Here is a 21,121-nt window from a genome sequence, read left to right as displayed (position 1 = left end):
AAAGACTCCAGAGCTGAAAATAACTGAAGCCCTAATAAATGTGTTCCTGTAAATTCAGAACGAGGTAATTAAGGAAGAAATTGTTAAAAGCAAGTATTACGGCACAAGTTTTAACTAAAATCGATTCACATAATGCAGAGTTGTACAGCGGAATCTTTACACTTCAAATAAGTTAAAATTCCAAATGATAATCTTCTAACTTCGAGGAATACCCTTATCACACGCACACCAAAGAAATTAGGATGAAGCAACAGATAAGTAAAACTTAAGCAATCTATTACTTAGCTTTCGTCAATATTTCTTAGGAAAAGAAGGAAAAAAAGCCCATATCAAAGTCATTTATCAAATTCGTTCTAGACTTTTTCTGCATCTTATAACACAACTGTACAAAGCACACGTAATTTGGCGTGATCTCCCCCCCTTACCCCGACTGATGACATCAATGACCAAACATCTCTCTCTCTCTCTCGTTCTCCTAGAACGTTATCCCACAAAACGCTATAATTAATCTTCTAGTAAAACTAGTGCGCTTTCGAAGAAAGTGCAGTTACGCAGGCGCGCAAACCTCTTCCACCACCTCCACACATACACACACACACACAGTTCGGTCCTCCTCCTACTAAGAATGTCGATCCCGAGATGCGCGTGATTCTTTCCCCCTTCCCGCCTCCGATTCCTATACTCACTCGGTTATTTAATGTGGATCGGTCACGTTCGTGTCAGTCCTTCCTGCAGCTCGCTAGAACGCTGTCTTCTGATACTCAGCGGTGTCACGTACCTGCAACGGCGCCAGCTATGACAAGGTGTATGACCCGTAAGGTTATGATGACAACAACAACAACGGTGATGTGCTTAATCCCTTTTCTACTGATGCTGGTATTAGTTTCAGCAGACGCGGAGATGGCCCAGCTTTCCCCCTGGTTTGCAGGTAGGACGACAGCAATTTGTGTTATCGCCGTTCTGTTTATATCCTTTTAATTAATTAATTGTCTGCAGTGGTAAATTTTTTGTTGTTGTTTTTGAATCGTTTCCTGAATAGTCATAGGAAGTTTTTACGTACTATATTTGTCGCAGCAATCTACGGAACCTTTTTTTCGATAACCTCTTTTCTAAGTAAAAAATATATAAAATGTTTAATGCAGTCAGTGATTCATTTTTGAAACTGCGAAAAACTCCACTGGCGTTTAAAATTGCTATTAGGGAGGGTGCATAGAAAGATCTCTCGTTGTTTCATTGACATTTTAGCGATATAAAATCGATTTTTTATCCTTCTTCTGGTAGCTGACTTATAAAATAGGAATAAATCAGTTAAATGAAAATATTATGGCATTTTAAACAGGTTTATAAATATGATTTTTTTAATAAAAGTAGGAATTCCAAAATATAAGTTTGGCAGTTTCATTTACAACGAATAAAATTACAGAAGAACTACGGTCTACATATTTGTTACTTAAAAGAAAAAAAAACATACTTTTTAATGCAGTGGATAAATTTTTCACCAACAGACTATTTCATAAGGATGCTGTTAATACTGGCTATATTTGCAATCAGTAGTAATCAAAATAATCCACCAACGAATAAAAACTCAAATATAAAAACGCTTCACTTACGAGAATTCAATAAAATATCGAATATTTAGTACTGATGAAGGGATATATGGTTAGCGATCATCATTCTTAGGCTTAAACTTCAAGATGTATTTTCTATTCTGCTTTCACAACTTTGACTGAGACCAATCTGCAAACAATAATCATCGCATCGATTTCCTCGAAGTTTGATATTTTATCATCCTACTCAACAGGAAATGTATATCACTCAACTTTGTATCATTTTTATACTAATCTAAATAAATAATCTACATCTACTGACTAAAAAGTAAGTTCAAACTCAAAAGGCATCCAAATCCAATATACTAACTGTAAGATATTTTTACGTGACTAGGAGATGTTATCACATTAGAATAATTACGTTAATCCACTATGACAAAAAAAAAAAAACACCTGTTATGTCTTATTTCACTAAGAGTGAATTATTTATATTCACTCATATGTTGGATCATACATACACATGCACAGTCACCACTAGAGTACTTTTAATTTTCCTCAGAAGGTTAAAGCATTAATGAGTACTGTCGAGGATTATACAGCAGTAGCATAACGTTGGTAAATTCGTAGCTAAGCGGCTTTTATAGTGTAACCGTTTTGATAATTAGTAACTGAGGCAACTGCCGAGGGTGCCAAAAATGTTCCTTCAACAGTGCTACAGTTGTGATGCTCACTGTAAATCTAGAAGAATGATTTAAAGGATTCATTACCTACTGATATTTTCACACAATGAAAAAAAATCCAGGAAAATATCTTCTAGATTCTGATATTTTTACTAAAACTATAAAGCTGTTTTGAACAGTTACGGGGTTTTTTAATGAATGAAACAAGTTTGTTTAGTTTTGCGGAGGAAGAGAAAGAATCATTTTCGGGGATAAAATCCTCGTCTCCATATGAGATCAGCTAAATACTTATAAATGTTGAACTTGCGTCTTAAGCAGGATTAACGTAAGGTATTTCCATCCAAAGGACACTGCATTCTTGAAGGCGTTCATTTACAGATATAACACTTCAATTAGTTAACGGACTATATCACTCATATTTAACTGACATTTCGTTAATTTTTAGGTAGAAGCCATTTCCGCAGTTTGGCGTAAGGTCTTCACTCAGAATATTTAAGATTTACAGGGTCTTGGTTACTACGTTTGGTCTCTGGAGCAGCATTTACGGATTATCTATCAATTAGCAAACCAGCGAAATTGCTGAATTAATGCCTTTAATTACATTTTACGTTTTTAATTAAAAACATAAAATGATTTTAATTTCACCTTCGAAAATAAATAACAATTTTTTTTATATATGTTTCTAAATTTAATTTAGAAATTTATCCAGGCATTTGTCCTAATAAATCACCTCTCATTTCTATAACAAAGAATATATCTACTTTGGAAACAATGTGATGATTCTTATTGCGGAGATCGTAGCCTAAAAACGATAATTTATCTTTTGGTAAGTTGGAAGTTACGCTCAAGTTAGTAACGCTACTTGAAGTAAAACACCGCTCATCTTAAATTGAATATTTTTTTTCCTGTGTTGAGTACGTTTTGGAAACCAATTTTTAAAATGTTAAAATATATATATATATATATATATATGATGACTTGAATGCGTACACACACAGGTGACGCTAACTTGATTATAATACTGTTAGTATTTAATTTCTTAAATATTTAATTTCTTCTAATGATGATGAAGAAATTTCTTTGACAATTATCTCGCAAATACCTGCATCGATGAATTGTTATTCCCAGATACCTACTTTCCATTATGTACAATAAGCCAAGCAAACCGGCGAAAACGGCAGTTGTAATGTAATTTACGATTTTAATTACGTTATATGATATGTTTCTTTTCTGACCTGGTTTAATTGACATTATGTTGAATAGCAAAATATTTTCTTTCATTTTCTTCACTTTTCCTTTTTTATACCTGCTTTTTCATGTTTTCATCAACACGCTGTTTCATTTTTCCACATGCATTTCTTTTTATATCTCGCTTGACCGACTTTTAAGAACATTTCAGTAATTTTTGCACATATAACAAACAGCAAGTGCAGTTTAGCGGGATGCAAAGTGGCCGAAGTAGAAAGGTGGAAGCATTTCTCTAAGTATATATATATATATATATATATCAGTGTTTTATATGATGGAAATATCCAATTAAATTTTTTTTTCAAAAATACGTCATAAACTCAAGTAGCCGAAGAGTCTTTTAGAAAGATGATTTAAGTGGGATTCGCATCAGTAGTCTATTTAAAGAAATGACGGACTTTTAACAATTGAGGCTTAGCTACCGAGAAGTCCTTTCACTGCTTTTTATAAAAGAATTTAATTTACACATCGGTTTTCAAAATCGTTTATAGAACGATTGTAGAAAATCGATTATAGAACAAGATGTTTACAAAATTCTTTAGCCATCGAATCGAAACAAATAGCGGATGTTATTCTAGATATGTTTTGCCTGTTGTAACAACATGTTATCTATCCAAACGCACATCTGACCTTTTCGCACATCTATCAAATAATTTATTTTTTGTAGTTCACACACCATGATTAGGTGAAAACAACTGGAATTAAAGTTCGCAATTAGGTTAAGGCATCGATAAAATTATGGGGAAATTACTGTGTTAAATAGAGAGAATCAGTGATCTATGAAAATTATTTTATTGCTAATTTTTAAAACTGGATATGCTTCTCGACTGCCAAGATAGAACACGAATTCGCATAACTTCAAGCAGGGGTATTGAAATAAAAAACTCACAAACAACTACACTAAGTTCTGAAGTTTAGGACTGTTGTCGACATTATATTAAGATAATTATATCAGAATCTTTTACGTGACTTTATAGCGACTACAATATACAGAGTTCACGATAATTTGCTCACACCAGAAGGGGCTCTCTTTTGTTTCTTTCTCTCGCCGTATCGTCATTTGAGGAAATCAAATCAGATCGAAGAGGATCTAGCAAAAAGGGAAAGTTTCCTTTGGAACCTGATCAGTGCAGAAAACGCCAAGTCACTGATGTCTTTATACTTCAGCTCGATAATTTGCTCATAAAGATCAAAGTACGGTCATTTTTGAATATTTCGATCTGTATTAATTATACTATTCGTAAAAGCAGAGTTGTACTGTCAAATCGTTATCGATCAATCGCTTCTTCTGTGCATTTGTAAATGAACTACATTTTCAAATTCGTAATAGAGGATGACATGACATACTAAATTACAGCATATGTGATAAATGAAGTATGACGTCATCAGGAGAGTTTCAGTCTAGTTAGATTACAGCTGAAGTCAAAATCAATATACCATGACAGTTAACCGAGGATATTTTTTTCTTAGAGAATTTCCTAGTCGAAATATATAATAGGAAAAGTGCTTTGCATAAAATCGACCAATTCACCTTGAGCTGAAAAGACGTTATAGAAGTGTTCGCGAAGAAGAAATTTTAACCCTAATTCTTTCTCCCAAAGAGTGTCGTCGCTACCGTCTACACGCTATGGACTCCTCGAGTAGAGTTTACAAATAATCGCATTATCTTAAAACCACAATGATAAACTTTGGTATTTTGTTTAAAAAAAGTATATTATTCTGGTTTTATGTAAAAAAATTACACAAGCAGTTGTTTGCAGGATAAAACTAACAATGACGAAGTTATACATATAAACCAGCTTTACCTGATGCCGATATCAACGTGAAACATCCAAAAAAATGAAGGACTAGTGTCTAATATTTAACCCGGTGTTGCTGTAGAAAAGATATTTTTCTGTCCTTTTCATAGCTTTGTCATGAACATTCTGCTCCGAAAGTGATGATTTTTAAACCGATTAAAGAATATATAGGATAATATATTTCGGTGATTACACCACATTTTTTATTATTCAGTTATACAACATCGGTTTGTATCAGCAGAATGTTTAAGATTATCTAATCCTTAGCCGACCCGCGGTACTAATATTTATGTACTATACTTTTACAGTGTGAGTGGGATTTATATAAAATTAGGTTTACAAATCGTCTTATCTGTATTCAATTCAGATCCATCAGCTGAACAGCCGCTGGTTTGTAAACAGGCGATTAACAATGTGCTAGAGTAATGTGTGTGTGTTTAGGGAGTAGGTGGTCGGACAAAATTCCACTTTTCCTCCAGTTACTTATAAATCATACTGCGCGCGTTCCGACTATGCATCATCCGTGAATGTTTGTGAGATTGAGTTAAAAGTTTACTTCGTCTGATCTGCTGGATAAAATAGCAGATATACATTTATTCACACACCGTAGCGGTAATATCATTTTATTTCTGTCAGAAGTGTTTTCAAAATAGGTGATGAATGTTTTCTTTCCTTCAAGATAGCCTTCAAAGCTGGCCACCTTAAGTAACTGCACGACAGTCGGGCTGATACTCTTTGGGGTTAAGAAACCCAAACAGTACTTTTCCATTTCCTATTTATAATTTATTTATAGATTTTTCAAAAATCTATAAATAAATCTGCGTTGACTACAATTGTTGATTGAGGGCAAAATACAAATTCTTCATAGGATTTACTGTCAGTTTTTCAATACATACAGATGATGGAGCGGATGAATAATAAAAGTTTTAAGAAACATGCAGCAAAAAAATGAACAACTATCAGAAGTAAAGTGAAATAGTGAAAAAACACCCCTAAATAACTTAAATCTTCTTTTTTACATGTAAATGAATTCTTTAATGCATTCCCTAGAAGGCATACGCAGCAATTTTTTGTGCTCCTTTCTGGAAATCGGTAGGCTATCCGTTCTCTATCTTTCGCCATCGCGACAACTGAGCGCAATTTATAAAGGTGTCCTAAGCGAAAGGCAAGGAGAATATATGAAAACACTGCAGCCAATTTGTACATCTTATCCTGCTTAACATTATATACTGCTCGGAAAGAAGTCAACGGTGACCCCGATAGGCAATGTACATCGTTCCATGTAACGAGTCACGCGTTTGTAGCATTATAAATTGGAGGAATATAGTGCTTCCAAGAGGATCTAGCAAAAAGGGAAAGTTTCCTTTGAAACCTGATCAGTGCAGAAAACACCGAGTCACTGATGTCTTTATACTTCAGCTCGATAATCTGCTCATAAAGATCAAAGTACGTCATTTTTGAATATTTAGATCTGTATTAATACTATTCGTAAAAGCAGAGTTGTACTGTCAAATCGTTATCAACCAATCGCTTCTTCTGTGCATTTGTAAATGAACTGCATTTTCAAATTCGTAATAGAGGATGACATGACATACTAAATTACAGCATATGTGATAAATGAAGTATGACGTCATCAGGAGAGTTTCAGTCTGTTAGATTACAGCTGAAGTCGAAATCAATATACCATGACAGTTAACTGCGGATATTTTTTTCTTAGAGATTTCCTAGTCGAAATATATCATAGGAAAAGCGCTTTCACCTCTGCATAAAATCGACCAATTCACCTTGAGCTGAAAAGACGTTCACCTCTGCACTGTGTCCGGGTGAAATGGCTGCAAGAAGGGAACTGACGGAGCATGAAAGAGGCGTTGTGACAGGATGCTATATTGCAGGCCTATCTGTTCGGCAAATTGTTGACAAATTGGGCCACCCCTGGTCAACAATCCGTGATAGCATACTGAGATGGAAGCGAAGGGAGTCAGCTGCAAGTGCTACCCACAGTGGACGACCCACGACACTCACCGAACGTGACGGTAGAGTGCTACTAATGATATGTAAAAACTACCATTCGTCGGCCGACACGCTGAATACGGAGTTCTGGGTATCAACGGGATCACGAATATGCACAAAACATTCAGAACCGAAGTTCACAACATTGGTTTCCACGGTATGACTTCAATATGCAAGTTCCACATTACCCGAACCAACATGCAGCGTCGTCTTTAGTGGTGCAAAGAGAGCGTACGGTGGGACGTGGAAGCTTGGAAAGATGCGTTATGGAGCGACGAATCACGCTCCATCCTCTATCGAGAGGATGGAAAGGGGTGGCGGATGCCCAGTGAGTGTCTCTTACTAGAGTGCATAACCACAACTATTAACTTCAGAGGTGGTGTGATAGTGTGGTCCCGTTTTTTCCTCATTGGTCCTTTTGTTGTGCCGCGAACATTGAACTCCGAGAGGTATCTGAACATTCTGGACAATGCAATGCTTCCTACTTTGTGGCGTTTCTATGGAACTAGCCATTGTCTCTTTCAGCAAAACAATACATCGTATCAAATGGCTGCTGTGTAACTGGATGGTTTGTAGACATGGACGTTATCACACTTGACTGGCATCCACAGAGCCCTGATCTTAACCTTATTGAACATCTGTGAGAGGAACTGGAGCGTCGGATGAATTCAAGGGATGTCCGCCCCACAACAGTCCAGGACCTCATTACATGCATACAGGAAGAATGGTCCAAAATTTCCATTGATCGCTATCGCATGTCTGTGGAAAGTATGTCCCATGGGATTGCTACAGTCATCGCAGTGAAAGGACATCCTACATCTTATTAACGCGGGCACCATGGCTGTTTGTTTCTCACAGTGTGATGTCCGTTAACTTCTTTCCAAGCAGTATACGTACGCAGTCACATATATTTGAATCAATTTTTCCGAGTTCTTACGTTACAACCTGAGTTTCTTGTAGAGGGAAAAAAAGACTATTTATGTGCTCCAAAAATAGTTCTTCTATCCAGTGATATGAAAACACTGCAGCGAATTTGTACACCTAATCCTGGATAGCATTATGCACTGCTTGAAAAGAACTACTATAATCAACCATTATAGTAGTTCATTACAGATTATAGTAAAACTACTATAATAGTAGTTTTACTATAATTTTATACATTTCCGCAAGGAGATGTGTTTGCATTATGGGAGATACTAAGACAAGTAGTGATGAGATCTTGGTCCACCTTTACCACGAGTTGCCTCAGTCTTTAAGATACTTCAGGCGCAAACTTTGTTTGCTTACACTTGTATAAAGAATTAAACTAAATTTATTATATTATAATAGTAGTTTTCAAAGCTACTGAGGTACCTTCTGTATCTATGGTTCATGCAGAGGGATTTGGGATCCATGGGTTTGCATCTTCTCTATAGAGGGGAAGGTAAACCCCCCCCCTCTCTCTCTGTGTATGTATGTGTATGTCGAAAGATTAGGACATCAAAACAATGGAAAAGGCACTAATTTCTGAAGTAATGAAATCTAATTAGTTTTTTTAGATTTCATTACTCTGCAGAAAGAATACATTTTAACTTATGGAATATGCTCGTATATGGAATAATGAGATATTATATTTAGGAAATTTCAAGCAAGAATAAAGTTTTGTCAACCTTTCTCTATTAAATTCTGTTAAAAGAGAGTGTAAGACAAGAAAAATTATATGAAGAATAGCTTTTAATGATTTACTGGTAATTCTAGTTGTCTGTTTTATAGAAATAAGATACACCATGCACAATAGTAAAAAGTTTGTATTCTTTATTAAACGAGAATGCTAACGGAGGCTTTTTGAAAATTTCAACTAATGAGTCATCAGTTAATATTGCTTTACTTTACAAAAAAAACTGTGTGTGCTTTATAACAAGTCGAAAAAGCATGTTGCAATCACATTCATGGAACTTTCAAAAGGATCAATTTCCTTTATAATACGATATGATCGTCACATCTCTAACTATCGCTTCTTCTATTTTCATCTTTGTTCCATATTAAAAATGTAAATTAACACTAATTTTCAGAAATTTAATGCAGAATGAATCGGATTAAATATAGCTTTTGCTAGTCCATACTTGGCACAAGATAAACTAGATGTAATTCGTTTCTTTTGAAGAAGGACAAACTTGACGTTATGTGAGAAAATAGATCACTCCTTTGACCGATTGGTTGAACTTATGGAAAGTAAGTAACTAAGGTTAGGAGGCAAGTACATGCAATTCTTTATTGCGGTGGTCGGATTTTATAGTAATATACATTTACAGACGAGCTACAACTTATTGTTACACATTATTCATTCCCCACTGGATGATTTAAGTGTTTAAATATTCCTTCCGAGATACTGCATTTTTTTATATCAGTAAGATTCCTCATTTTCACAATGCACAGTTGCACAAAAGTATAACTTATGTTGCATCCCGGTATTATTTCATATTACATTTTTGACGTAGAAATGCACTGCCTTCAATAAAAACATATTTACCTATTAATTCGTAATGAATAAACCAAAAGAGCTGCTTCTTATTTATTTTCAGTTTTTTGGCCATGACCTGTTTTAATTGTTGAAGAAAATCTCCAGGTAATCCTCGTTTGGAAGTTTCTGCTCTCCAGTTTATATTAATAAATTACCTGCAGAGTGAGCATACCCGTTTTTCTTACCTCGGCTTAAAAGTTAACAAACGTAGCTCGTGTTTTGTTGCTTAACCTTCATGCCACCTTATTTTGTTCGAATTATTATATTCATTTTCCAGTGTCTTAATCCCTAAGGTTTTAATTATCTTTAAATTAATCTCAATTCTTTTTGTTCTGAAATGATCGACAAATATAGTAGCAGCAGCATGAGCTCGAATACTTGCAGATCTGATAAAATTATGCGTTTGTCATACACGTTTGATAATATCTGCTAATTTTCTTTTGAACATTTAATGGGCTACAGAACATTCTGATTAAATTATTCATGAACAGCAAGTTTACTATAGCTATTGCTGGAATGATTTTTCCCTGACCACGCTCGCGAATGGTGAAACTTCTGCGTTGCATCCTTTTATATTATATAATAAGCACTCTGTGGATCGGTTTACGCACGAATTTTTATAATTTTTTACAATTGAAAAGAGAGCTTTTACTGTTTATTGAAAATCAAAAGACTATACAAAAAACAACCACTATACAATGGGGAATTCTGATTGATTTGTTGTGCAATGAAAAAAATTAATTTAAGTAAGTAATTTTTATGGGATATGAAAGGCCATTTAGCAGTAAAAAAAAAAGAAGTTATAGTTAAGTGAGCTATTATATTTTTTGACGAAATCGAAATAATAATTTCACTTTACTCATATTGATTATGCTCTTTTTTCGCTAAATGCATTAAAATGATTTTACGTTTACTTCTTATAAATTAACTGTATGCATTTTGTCGTGCATGAAATACTTGTAACATCCACAGTACTAAAATGTACGGTACGTTTATAATTTTTTTGTGGGTGGGATTCACATAATTAGTGTTACTTGAGCAATACTCCGAATAAATAAGCGAGAATAAAATTTCAGCTTCTCAATTTCCGCTAAGGCGACGAACGGAAGACAATTTGTGTAAAACTTCTAGTAAGCTACCATGATGCCCAATGAGTTTTGTACATTACTGAACTTCACCACCAGTGAAGTTTAGTAATGTACGATGTCGATCATTACATTAAAAATATTTAAATTAGATATAACAGGATAAAAGGTAATGCTTCAGAGAGATTTTTTATTTTTTAACTCGTCGTATTTTTGGAAAGGTTCTCTTATAACACAAAAGAAAAATAAGTGAGAAACCTAGCTCCATCTTTTGGCCATGTGTCGAACTATATAAATACAGGATGGCCATAAAATAACTTTCCCTCATTGGAAATACCTCCAAAAAGGGAAAGTTCAAATGAGACTTTTGAAGGCATGGGGAGATGATTTCCGCGAAAAAAACGATTTAGTACCAAAAGTCGCCGATAGGAGAAATTTTGGCGCTGGCGGAGCCGAAAGCAGTTAAATATTTGCAGTAAACGCAGGTAAAAATGATTATGCAAATTTTACTGTGCGTACGTGACAGCAGCGCCACCAATTCCACTTAAAAAGGGATTGGGAACGTTCAGGCAGTTATTCGAATGACTGACGAATTGTGCTCAATATGCATCCTTGCATCCTACTTTGCCTCAGCGTGCTTTACTTGTTAAGTTCTTTTACCTAGAGATTTATTAACGAATGCTGGAAAATTTTGTCATTCCTGCATTGCAGCAAAGACAATGTTTGAACTCCATAATTTTTATGCAGGATGGAGCATGGCCACACATTAACCGTTCACTACGGCGCCTTTTATGCCAGCATTTCAGTAATGAGAGGATTATCTGTCAGTTCTTTCCGACGGAATGGCCGCCTCGATCCCTGGACATCACTCCATGTGACTTTTGTCTTGGGGGGGGGGGGTATCTGAAGTCCGTTGTGTATGTTGGTGGCGTTTCCAACTTGAATGTCTTGAAAGAGAACATAAAACGGGCTGTTATGAACATCCAATCTGACTCACTCCTCACGCTCAGCTGTAGAGCATGTCGCACATCGGATGCAATTTGTTTCTGATTCACACTGATTCTGATGAATAAAACATAATGTAGTGATTGAACTCACAGGAAATAAATTTCTGTGTCTCTCGCAAATTGTTGTTTTATTTTAATTATTATTATATTATTATCATTGTAACGTGCCACATATCCAGCTGGAATGAGTGACGCGGCTGTCGCTCACACCATCGAAATGTTATTACAGGTAACCATCGTATAACGCGGTACTTGTACAACGCGGTCTACAAATTGTAGTAACCCTTGTTCAACGTGGTACTTATACAATGCAGTTTCAATAAAAACAGGGGCTACAAATTGTAGTAACTCTTTATCTTTTCATATGTTTTTTCACCGTGCGACTTGAAAATCAAATTTTATCTTCGTTATATTTAAGTCTGCCCGTATCGCCCATGTATATCACGCATTTATATAAAAGGGAAATACCCTTTATCACGCATGTATGTCAATTGTTTACCGTATAAAGTGTTTATTGTTGAAAATTGTGTTCGTTTTCTGCCAGGAAAGCGCATTAAAAAAATCACAAGTGTGTTAATTTCAAACTGAGCACTTTATTTTCTAGTGAGTTACATGTATAATTAATATGTAATCCATTTTTTATGTAAAAAAATATTTTTATAGTAATGGCCACAAACTGACGAAAGGGAAAAACCAAGATTGAAAAGAAAATTCATTTCTCTCGAAGAAAAAAATTAAAATCATGGATCGGTTGAAAAATGGAGAAAAACCAGGGGTTGTTGCAAGGACTTTGAATTTAAATGAATCAACAATTCGAACAATCAAACAAAATGAACATAAAATCCGAGAAAGTGCTATTGCTGGGTCAACGGTAAGTGCAAAGCGCGTTGCTCGTGTACGCGATATTCTAATTGGAAAAAAAATGGAGAAATCTCTAATGATTTGGATAGAAGATTGCACTCAAAAGAAGATTCCTTTGTTTAATAAGATTTCAAAAGAAATCTTATTAAACAAAAAAAAGTTTTCAAAGTTTATAAACATTTATAGTGCAGACCAGGTGTTCAATACGGATGAATCTGGGTTATATTGGGGGAAAAATTACAAAAACGCACCGATATTTCGAAAAATGAAAGATCAGCTGCTGGATTCAAAGTTTTCAAAGATAGAATTACTCTATTGTTTTGTAGTAATGCAAAAGGTGATTAATGTTTATTAACCGATCCTCACATCCTCGTGCTATGAAAGATTAAAATAGGCACTTTATTTTATCTTGCCTAAAACATTATGTGCAATGAAGTTTAAGTACAATTTGTGATTTTTATAATTTTATGCTAAGTATTTCTTTTATAGTTTATGTTTTCTTAACTTACATGAATTACCTAAATTAAATAAAAAATATATTTTTGTTGGATATGTCATTGTTTATATAATTTAAAAAAAAAAACTATTTCGGAACATAACGCTACTTTTTCTATTTGATCTGAGGCTCGCATAACGCAATTTATATAACGCGGCATTTCTGCGGAACCTAACATCCGCGTTATATGAGGGTTACCTGTATTCCATTTTATCTGCCTTTAATGTAATTATCCACTTGCATTCGGCTCCGCCAGCGCCAAAATTTCCACTATCAGCGACGTAATATTTTTTTCGTGGAAATCATCTCCCCGTGCCTTCAAAAGTCTGAATATAAAATTTGGTCTCATTTCCTTTATTGGTTTTAGCTACAGATGCCTCCAAAGAGGGAAAGTTATTTTATGGCCGCCCTGTATAATAAACAATCTAAAGTTGTTAATATTAAAATATATTTCGGTGCATTTTTGAGGTGTGTTATATTAGATGAAAGAAACGATGTTGCTATTACTGTTTATTATGATTTTTATTTGTATATCTTCTAGTAGATTCTCCTGAGTCGAATTATTAATAACTCCGTTTTACATGCACCAAAGATCGACTAACTCTGGAATCTGATTTAAAAAGGCCAAGAAAAAGTTTTTTCGGTTGGTGAGTAGAAATGAACGTATGCCTTTCTTGTGCTGATAGAGTCACTGACGTTTCTGGGTGTGTGTGTTCTATCTATATGAATATACAAATGTAAAAAAACAAACAAAAATCTATCTATGAATTGGTCACTGAATTATGACGACGTATTTGTATAGTTTACATAATCAAACACCCGACCTCTTCAATAATAAAAACACCGGTATTTTAAGCTGCCTACTGAAAACATTGTCACGAACTCTGTCCGATATAATACGAATATTCTCTGAGTTATTTCCTCCCATCTGTATTAAATCTATTTTCATTCGGTTTATTTTTGCGGTACCATGACATGTTTACTGTTTATAAATGAGGTCAATTCGGCTTCTCCTTCATTTAAATATAAATGTCAAGGAATGTGCTAAATGAATTCTTAAGGTTTTCCAATATCAAGGATCATAATGAATGATTCTTGTTGTAGAAATGAAGATTTCCCCAGAATGCAAATATTGCTCTCACTTGAACACAACTCAGATGCAAACATTACGACATATCTATTGGCTTTACGCAGAACAAGAAATTGTTTCCCTTGATAAAGAGCACTATCTTGAGATGATAGATGAATGTAATTTATAAACAATTTCCCAAATGCAACATTATTTGACTACCACAGAAAATACTGATAGCAAAGGAATGAATACATTTTTCTTCGGTATAAAGCAAAGCTTCCTAACAGCATTGAAAATAAGCTTCTTGGTTCTACTTTTTATTTAGAGAAATAAAAGGTGAACACTAGATATATTTTTCGTTTATTTATAACCTTGCAGACTTGATAAGGTTTTAAAACCGTTCAGCAACGCAATAAACATTATACTAGCAACGCAACAAACCATTTAAGTTCAGCAGGTTATGTAGAGAAACGATAATCACCCCTGAAACTGTTACTGGTTTCATGTATGATTCTAAAGGACAAGTAGTAGTGATGGCTCGTTAAAGGACTTAGTTTGCTGCTAAAAATGGAAGAAAAAAATTAGATATTTCGCTATTTTTGAGTCTGAACGATAGTGAACTTTAGAACAAATGTCTGAAATAAACAGTGCAGACTACAGAGATGGAATTAATCTTCTTATCCTAACAAATATCATGATATAACAGGCAGCCGGACTTTAGTAAGTATTAGTAATAAATGAATTTATTAATATTATTAAAAATAAAATTAATTCCGTTCCCCTATTGTATGATACTTTACTTTGCATCCTCTAATCATTGGCTATTAAAAGTCAGGACAGTGTAATCCGGCTGATCCGTATTCGATTACTATGAAAGTCAAAAATTAACCAATTTCTAGTGTTTCGTGTGTTTGGCAAGAGATGCGAACTCAATAATAATGGGATTCTCAAACTATGAATGTGAATGTTTCTCAAAAATATGAAGAAAACCGTTATGAATATATATATATATATATATATATATATATAAAATAGGATTAGGTATCATATTTTTGATACCTAATTCATCCCTTATTATAAATGGTACTTAAAACTTTCATTGCCAAGCTGAAAATTGGAATTTCGTGTGGTGGCCAAATTTTTTTTATTTAGTTAGCGACGTCCACGCGATAACGCGTGATCGGCCGTTTGGTGAGAAATCGCAGCACGCGATATCGCTTGATTGGCAATGAACATGTTAAAGAGATAACTATAAAACAGTTCTATAAAACACATTATTCATTAAAAACGATATTCTTAGTCCCCCCACCACTGTCTTCAAAGGAGAGGGAAATGAAATTATGAGTAAATGCGAAAAAGATTATTCGATTTTACAAATTTTAATAATAAATATTTCCTCGATTTGTGAACTTATCACGATTTGTGATCTGCTTCAACTTATCACGAAATTTTGTTATGTAATATTATTATTACTATCATCAAAATCGAATACCAAAAAAAATTTATCCAGCCCTTCATAAACTATTAAACTAAAGGGTGGATCAATTCCCTTTTGACTGGTATTCGATTATGATGTAACACTATTACATAACAAAATGTTATGAACTGAAGCAAATTCTTCATTTATAAATTAAGAAAAAATATTTGGCATCAAAAATTGCAACAAATGATAAATCATTATCATATGCATTTATTTGTAATTTCATTTTTGGGGTGGAGGGTAATGAAATCATTTTTGCTGAAAAATGGATTCTAGAATATGGAATTACTTTCTTTTCTTCGTTACTTGCTGAAGAAAAATTATTGATTTTTTTTTTTTTTTTTTTGAAGATTTCTCCAAGTTAGCTTTAGAAGGTCCTTCAAAACTTTTAACAAGAACTCGGAATAAAACAACACAGCATTATAAAAAATCGAATAAAATATTGCCCAATTAATTTTGGATGGAATGGTCGAAAGCAAGGTACACAATTAAAACGTCATTAAGAGTTTTCTGTTGATCTCTTAGGAACTGTCCTATTATAAATTTCTTTAGAAAAATCTCTTATTTTAAGACACGCAAAAGTGTCCAATGGAATTACACTTTTTCCTTCCGAAGTGGTGATACATATCGTATTTATGGCAAAGGGCCAAGTCAGGAAAAATAACCATTGCTATCCATTAAGTACTCGATTCTTAATTGTGTTTCTTCACTTGCAATCATGTCTCGACTGAGGAAAGTTAAAAACCTTTAACAGTTATCTAAAGCAAATTTAAAGACTAAAAATTGTTTTAATCACAACCAAGATCGCCGAATTTTTTTTATCGTGAATTTTTTGGGCGAGATTTCCACAGTAGTTTTAAAACATTAACGATTTCATCTTGTCATTTCTCTGGCATTTTCTCTTTTTCATTTTTTCCCCTATTTCCTCTAATTCAGAACGTATTTTTGTTTTTTATTTTACGATGCTAAACATTTCTTCCGAAGTTCGCCTAATTGCCTTGTTCAGTTCATAATTGCTAACATGAAGATGAAATCACAACGAAGTCTAGAAAGACGTAGTGTTTTTGTAGACGTCTTTGTTCATTTAAAACAAAATACGAGAGAGAGAGAGAGAGAGAAAGGGCTGGGTGAGTAGGCGGAGAATAAATTTTATTTTTCTCTTGTGAAGGTTAACAATGCAATGTAATTTATATTTATCCCAAGTAACAAAGAAATATTAATCACGTAGATCAGTAGTGCAGTGGGCGTCTCTATTAAAGAACAATATTTTTTCTACATCTTTGTAGGTAATTTCGTCACGAAAGACTCTGCCATCCGGCATTATTCCAATACCGGGCTACAGGAACTCATGAAAGTCATCTGAACATTTGTTAAGGAAGCCTTTCCTATATCGACACACTCCACTTGCAGACGCTGACAATAAATTTAGTAATAGCCTACTTCCTGCTAATAGTTGCTCTGTACGTATGTGAGCGCGAGCGTTTGCTGTCGGGATTGTTTGCTCAGAGAGCTGGCTGCAGATTAATTTTACTGCAGGGCTAGGTACACAGTGGCCACCATAGGGCAACAGAAGTCGCGTGAAGTGGGTACCGAATGCAACAAAATTTCAACGAAAGTTCTTTATGTGGGGATTTAATAAACGGAAAAGGGCTTTGGCATTTTTAGTCTTATTTCAGAACCCTATACTCAGATGGTAAATTGTCATTATGTACCGAAGCGGTTTATTTTATTTTATTTATTTATTTTTTATTAAAGTACACACATTAATTGAAACATCAAAGTTCTTTGTCAGAACGAATTCAAATAATTAAATTTTTTATGAAGTTTGTTTTCTGAAGTATTTTTTCAGCTTTGTTATAATCTGTTTAAAAGGAAATATGAAGCTGAGTTATTCTTTACAAAAGTAGATACATCATAAAATTTATAATAATTTGATTTGTTTGATTAATTTAAGTCAGAATTAAGATTTTAATGACAGAATATTCCAATATAAAGGCATTTTAATTTGCAATTCTTAGGTTACATCTTTAATTTTGAGTTTCTTTAGTCAATTATTACTGGCTTCCTATTTACTGTTTAAAATCTGGGTGGAGCATAAGCATGAGAAACTTGGATTTTGAAATTTCGAAACATTCGGATTTGAAGATCGAACATCTTGAAATCTGAATTAAACGTCTTAATTAAATAGCAACGTGATCCAAATACTGCCCTTCGAAGTAATCTCTGAATTGTTTAAGGTTTACGATATCAAAACTTTAATCATTAAAGTCCTCTTCTTTTAGTTATATGAAACCAATTGCAACTAAGGTAAATTTGGTAAACTCTTATACTGTATTATGTTAGTGATTTGGTAAATGATACAATGTTAGGTAATATAATCGAATACAATGCACCGCTAATAATAGATGATAAAATATAATGTATTCAGAAATCTATTTAGAATTAAAACTTCTAAATTAACAGTAACTTAAAATTAGGAAGGTCAATGTTTACTTAGGTTTAAACAACTCAGCAAACCTCCGTAACTACAATGTTTATGCTGGAAAGAGTTCGAATCCCATCTAAGATAAGAACTTTTGTAAGGGCTTTTCAAATGAAGGCATGTTAGCCGATCTCATACGGAGGGCTTCCCCCCCCCCCCAAAAAAAAATAATTGGATTTCATCCTGCAAGAAAAGACACAAACCGACTAGAGAATACACAGATCGGCAGATTATGTAGATAGGGTTTAGGATTAACTGCCCTATCATGACATTAATTAGGTTTCTATGATGTCAAGTTACTTGCTCCTGGCAGGCTATTGAACTCACTACCTTAAGGGAAAGATGAAGTAAATAACTCTGTATATTTAATTACAATTTATAATTAATTGTACTTAATTGCGAATATAAAACTAAATGACGTCGATTAATAATATAAAAATTCTAATTAATACAATCGTAAGATACTGTTCAAAAGGATTTACGAAAACGTTTCTAACAAAGACAGCCAGCCAGCCAGGCATTTTTTTTTTTTTACATCTCCGAGATAAATCTCCAAGATGAATTGGAGAAAGTTGGTCGTCAATATCGACCAGCTGAACGTTCTGCTTCAATCTGATTTTCTTTCTTTCATAATACCTTTTTAGCAATGAAATGCGATCCCTTTAAAAATGAAGCAATTGCTTTACCCTGTTTTACTTTAAAAAAAGTTCAAAGAGAAAGTTAAAATAAGGGAAATAACAGTTTTCGAATATTCTTAAAAAATAAAAAGATATTCCTCAACCGAACAAATAGTGTATATGGTTTATAAAATCAATTCATCTAATAATAGTTTCTGTATATTTTTATTTAATTATATGGCGACAATAAATTCGAAAAAAATGGTTTTAAAATCGGATATCTTTTTACAATTTTTGTTGACGTATGATAAATGATTAAAATGTACAGGAACTGCTAAATGAGATTCGAAATGAGGTCGTCCGAAAATAAGCTTTATTGATTAAGAAAATCCCGTATCTTACGGTACTTTGTAAATTCCAAGTACTATTTCTCTCCGATTTATTTGTTTTTCGGAATCCACAGATCAAAGTATTTCTCGAATTAGCCCTCGCTTTTCTTATGACACATAGGTTTGCATTTAACATGAATTGTGGAAGTAATTCAGTTTGTCAGAACCTTTTCCGGTCTGAGATGTAAATGAAAACAAAATCAGCCCTAAAGAAGAATAAACATTCTTCATTGCTTTAAAGGCAAATATCGCTTGTTCGGATCAATAATCGTCAAGTGCCACATGGGTTACTAATGCTTATAGAAATAAATGATAACTGCATTTATCATTTATTTCAATAAAACTAGCACTTCAAAAGACTTAATAGACGATTACCAGCTAAAGAATTCACGAAGATGAGCGAATCTATCTTCGTGAAAATTAAAGCGATCTCACTTGTGAGCGAATTCAGATTGTATAACTTTGAATTAGTAGTAGTAGTACGGGCAACTCCAAGGAGTTCGTGGACTGATAGAAGGAGGCCCTAACATGATGTCAAGAACAACTATTCAACATTCACACATTATCTATCATACTTCGCCTTGAACTCATTTACAGTCATGGCAGCTTATTCCACTCATTCACCACTCTCCAAGTAAAAAACCTAGCTCTAACACCCTTGCCAACCACACTCTTGCCCAGTTTCCATGGATGGCCCCTAGTCCTCCCACCAGTCCTATTCTCAAAAAATATCTTCTGAATTAATCTTATAGAACTCCAGTAATTTGAATGTCTCAATCATATCACCCCTTTTCCGCCTAATTTCTGCAACCCACAAATCTTCAGCCTGTCCTGGACCCTAGTCCTCCCACCAGTCCTATTCTCAAAAAATATCTTCTGAATTAATCTTATAGAACTCCTTCAGTAATATGAATGTCTCAATCATATCACCCCTTTTCCACCTATCAACTAATTTCTGCAACCCACAAATCTTCAACCTGTTCTCATAAGGTTCATTCCATAGACATGCTATCATCTTGGTCACTCGTCTCTGGATCCTCTCCACCTCCTCCCCCATCAAGAAGAAATCCTAGCGCCCAAATTTGGGCACAGTAGTCTAGGTGGGGTCTTATCAAGGTTCGATACAGAGGAACAATAACCTGTTTGTCGCTGCTTGTCAAAGTATATTTCAGCAACCAAATGATTTGACGAGCTGATTTAGCCACTTTTGCGATGTGCCCCCTAAAAATCAACTCATTATCCACCAACACTCCCAAATCCCTGGTTTCGTCAATCTCCTGGAGTACAATTCCACCAATGGGGTATACTGCTGCTAATCTTTTCACCCCAAAATGCATAACCTTACATTTTGCCACTTTAAATTGACATCCATTATGATATTTGAAACTGTATTGGATGGCTTGGATTGTTTTGAATTTAGGTGGAGCAACTAAGGATATGGCGCCCGTATTTTGTCTCTTAATTGTGAGCTTTTTTTGACCAGTTTTTCTGTTTTTCGGGGTCGAAAATCCATCCATATAAATAGGGTCTTAGCTTCCTAGACCGCATCAAACTGAGGTCTTTCCAACATACTGTTGGAAAAGCTTAACGGTACAGATTATGTCCACATCAAACAGTTTTCACATCACGTGTGTACTAGAAACAGGCCCCTGCCAAATGACCTGCCTAGAAACTCTATGTTACAATTGATGTTACCTTTCTTTCCTCAGCTTCCGTAGCTCAGTCCAGAGAACAGATATACTTCAAAAATATAGGTTTGAATCCCGTCTAGATGCAAGAAAACTATAGAAGCACATTAATACAGAGATAACAAACTTGAGGTTTCTATACTGCAAAACAAACTGAGAA

At 34.3% G+C, this 21,121-nt stretch overlaps 1 protein-coding gene across 1 annotated transcript in view; it reads left to right on the top strand.

The window, feature by feature from the left end:
• The first annotated feature begins 745 nt into the window (after positions 1–745).
• Positions 746–21,121, top strand: part of LOC150098164 (uncharacterized) — an 89,643-nt gene continuing 69,267 nt past the window's right edge. The window contains exon 1 of the mRNA XM_090406562.1: positions 746–928. Coding sequence (XP_090262688.1) covers positions 796–928 — 133 coding nt within the window. The 5' untranslated portion in view covers positions 746–795. The remainder of the gene's footprint in view (positions 929–21,121) is intronic.

Source organism: Typopeltis vanoorti, chromosome 16, assembly GCF_054136105.1.
Source record: "Typopeltis vanoorti isolate ZY-2024b chromosome 16, IOZ_Tvanoo_1.0, whole genome shotgun sequence".
In the NCBI taxonomy this organism is placed as follows: Eukaryota; Metazoa; Arthropoda; class Arachnida; order Uropygi; family Thelyphonidae; genus Typopeltis; species Typopeltis vanoorti.
This window is presented reverse-complemented; position numbering and strand designations above follow the sequence as displayed.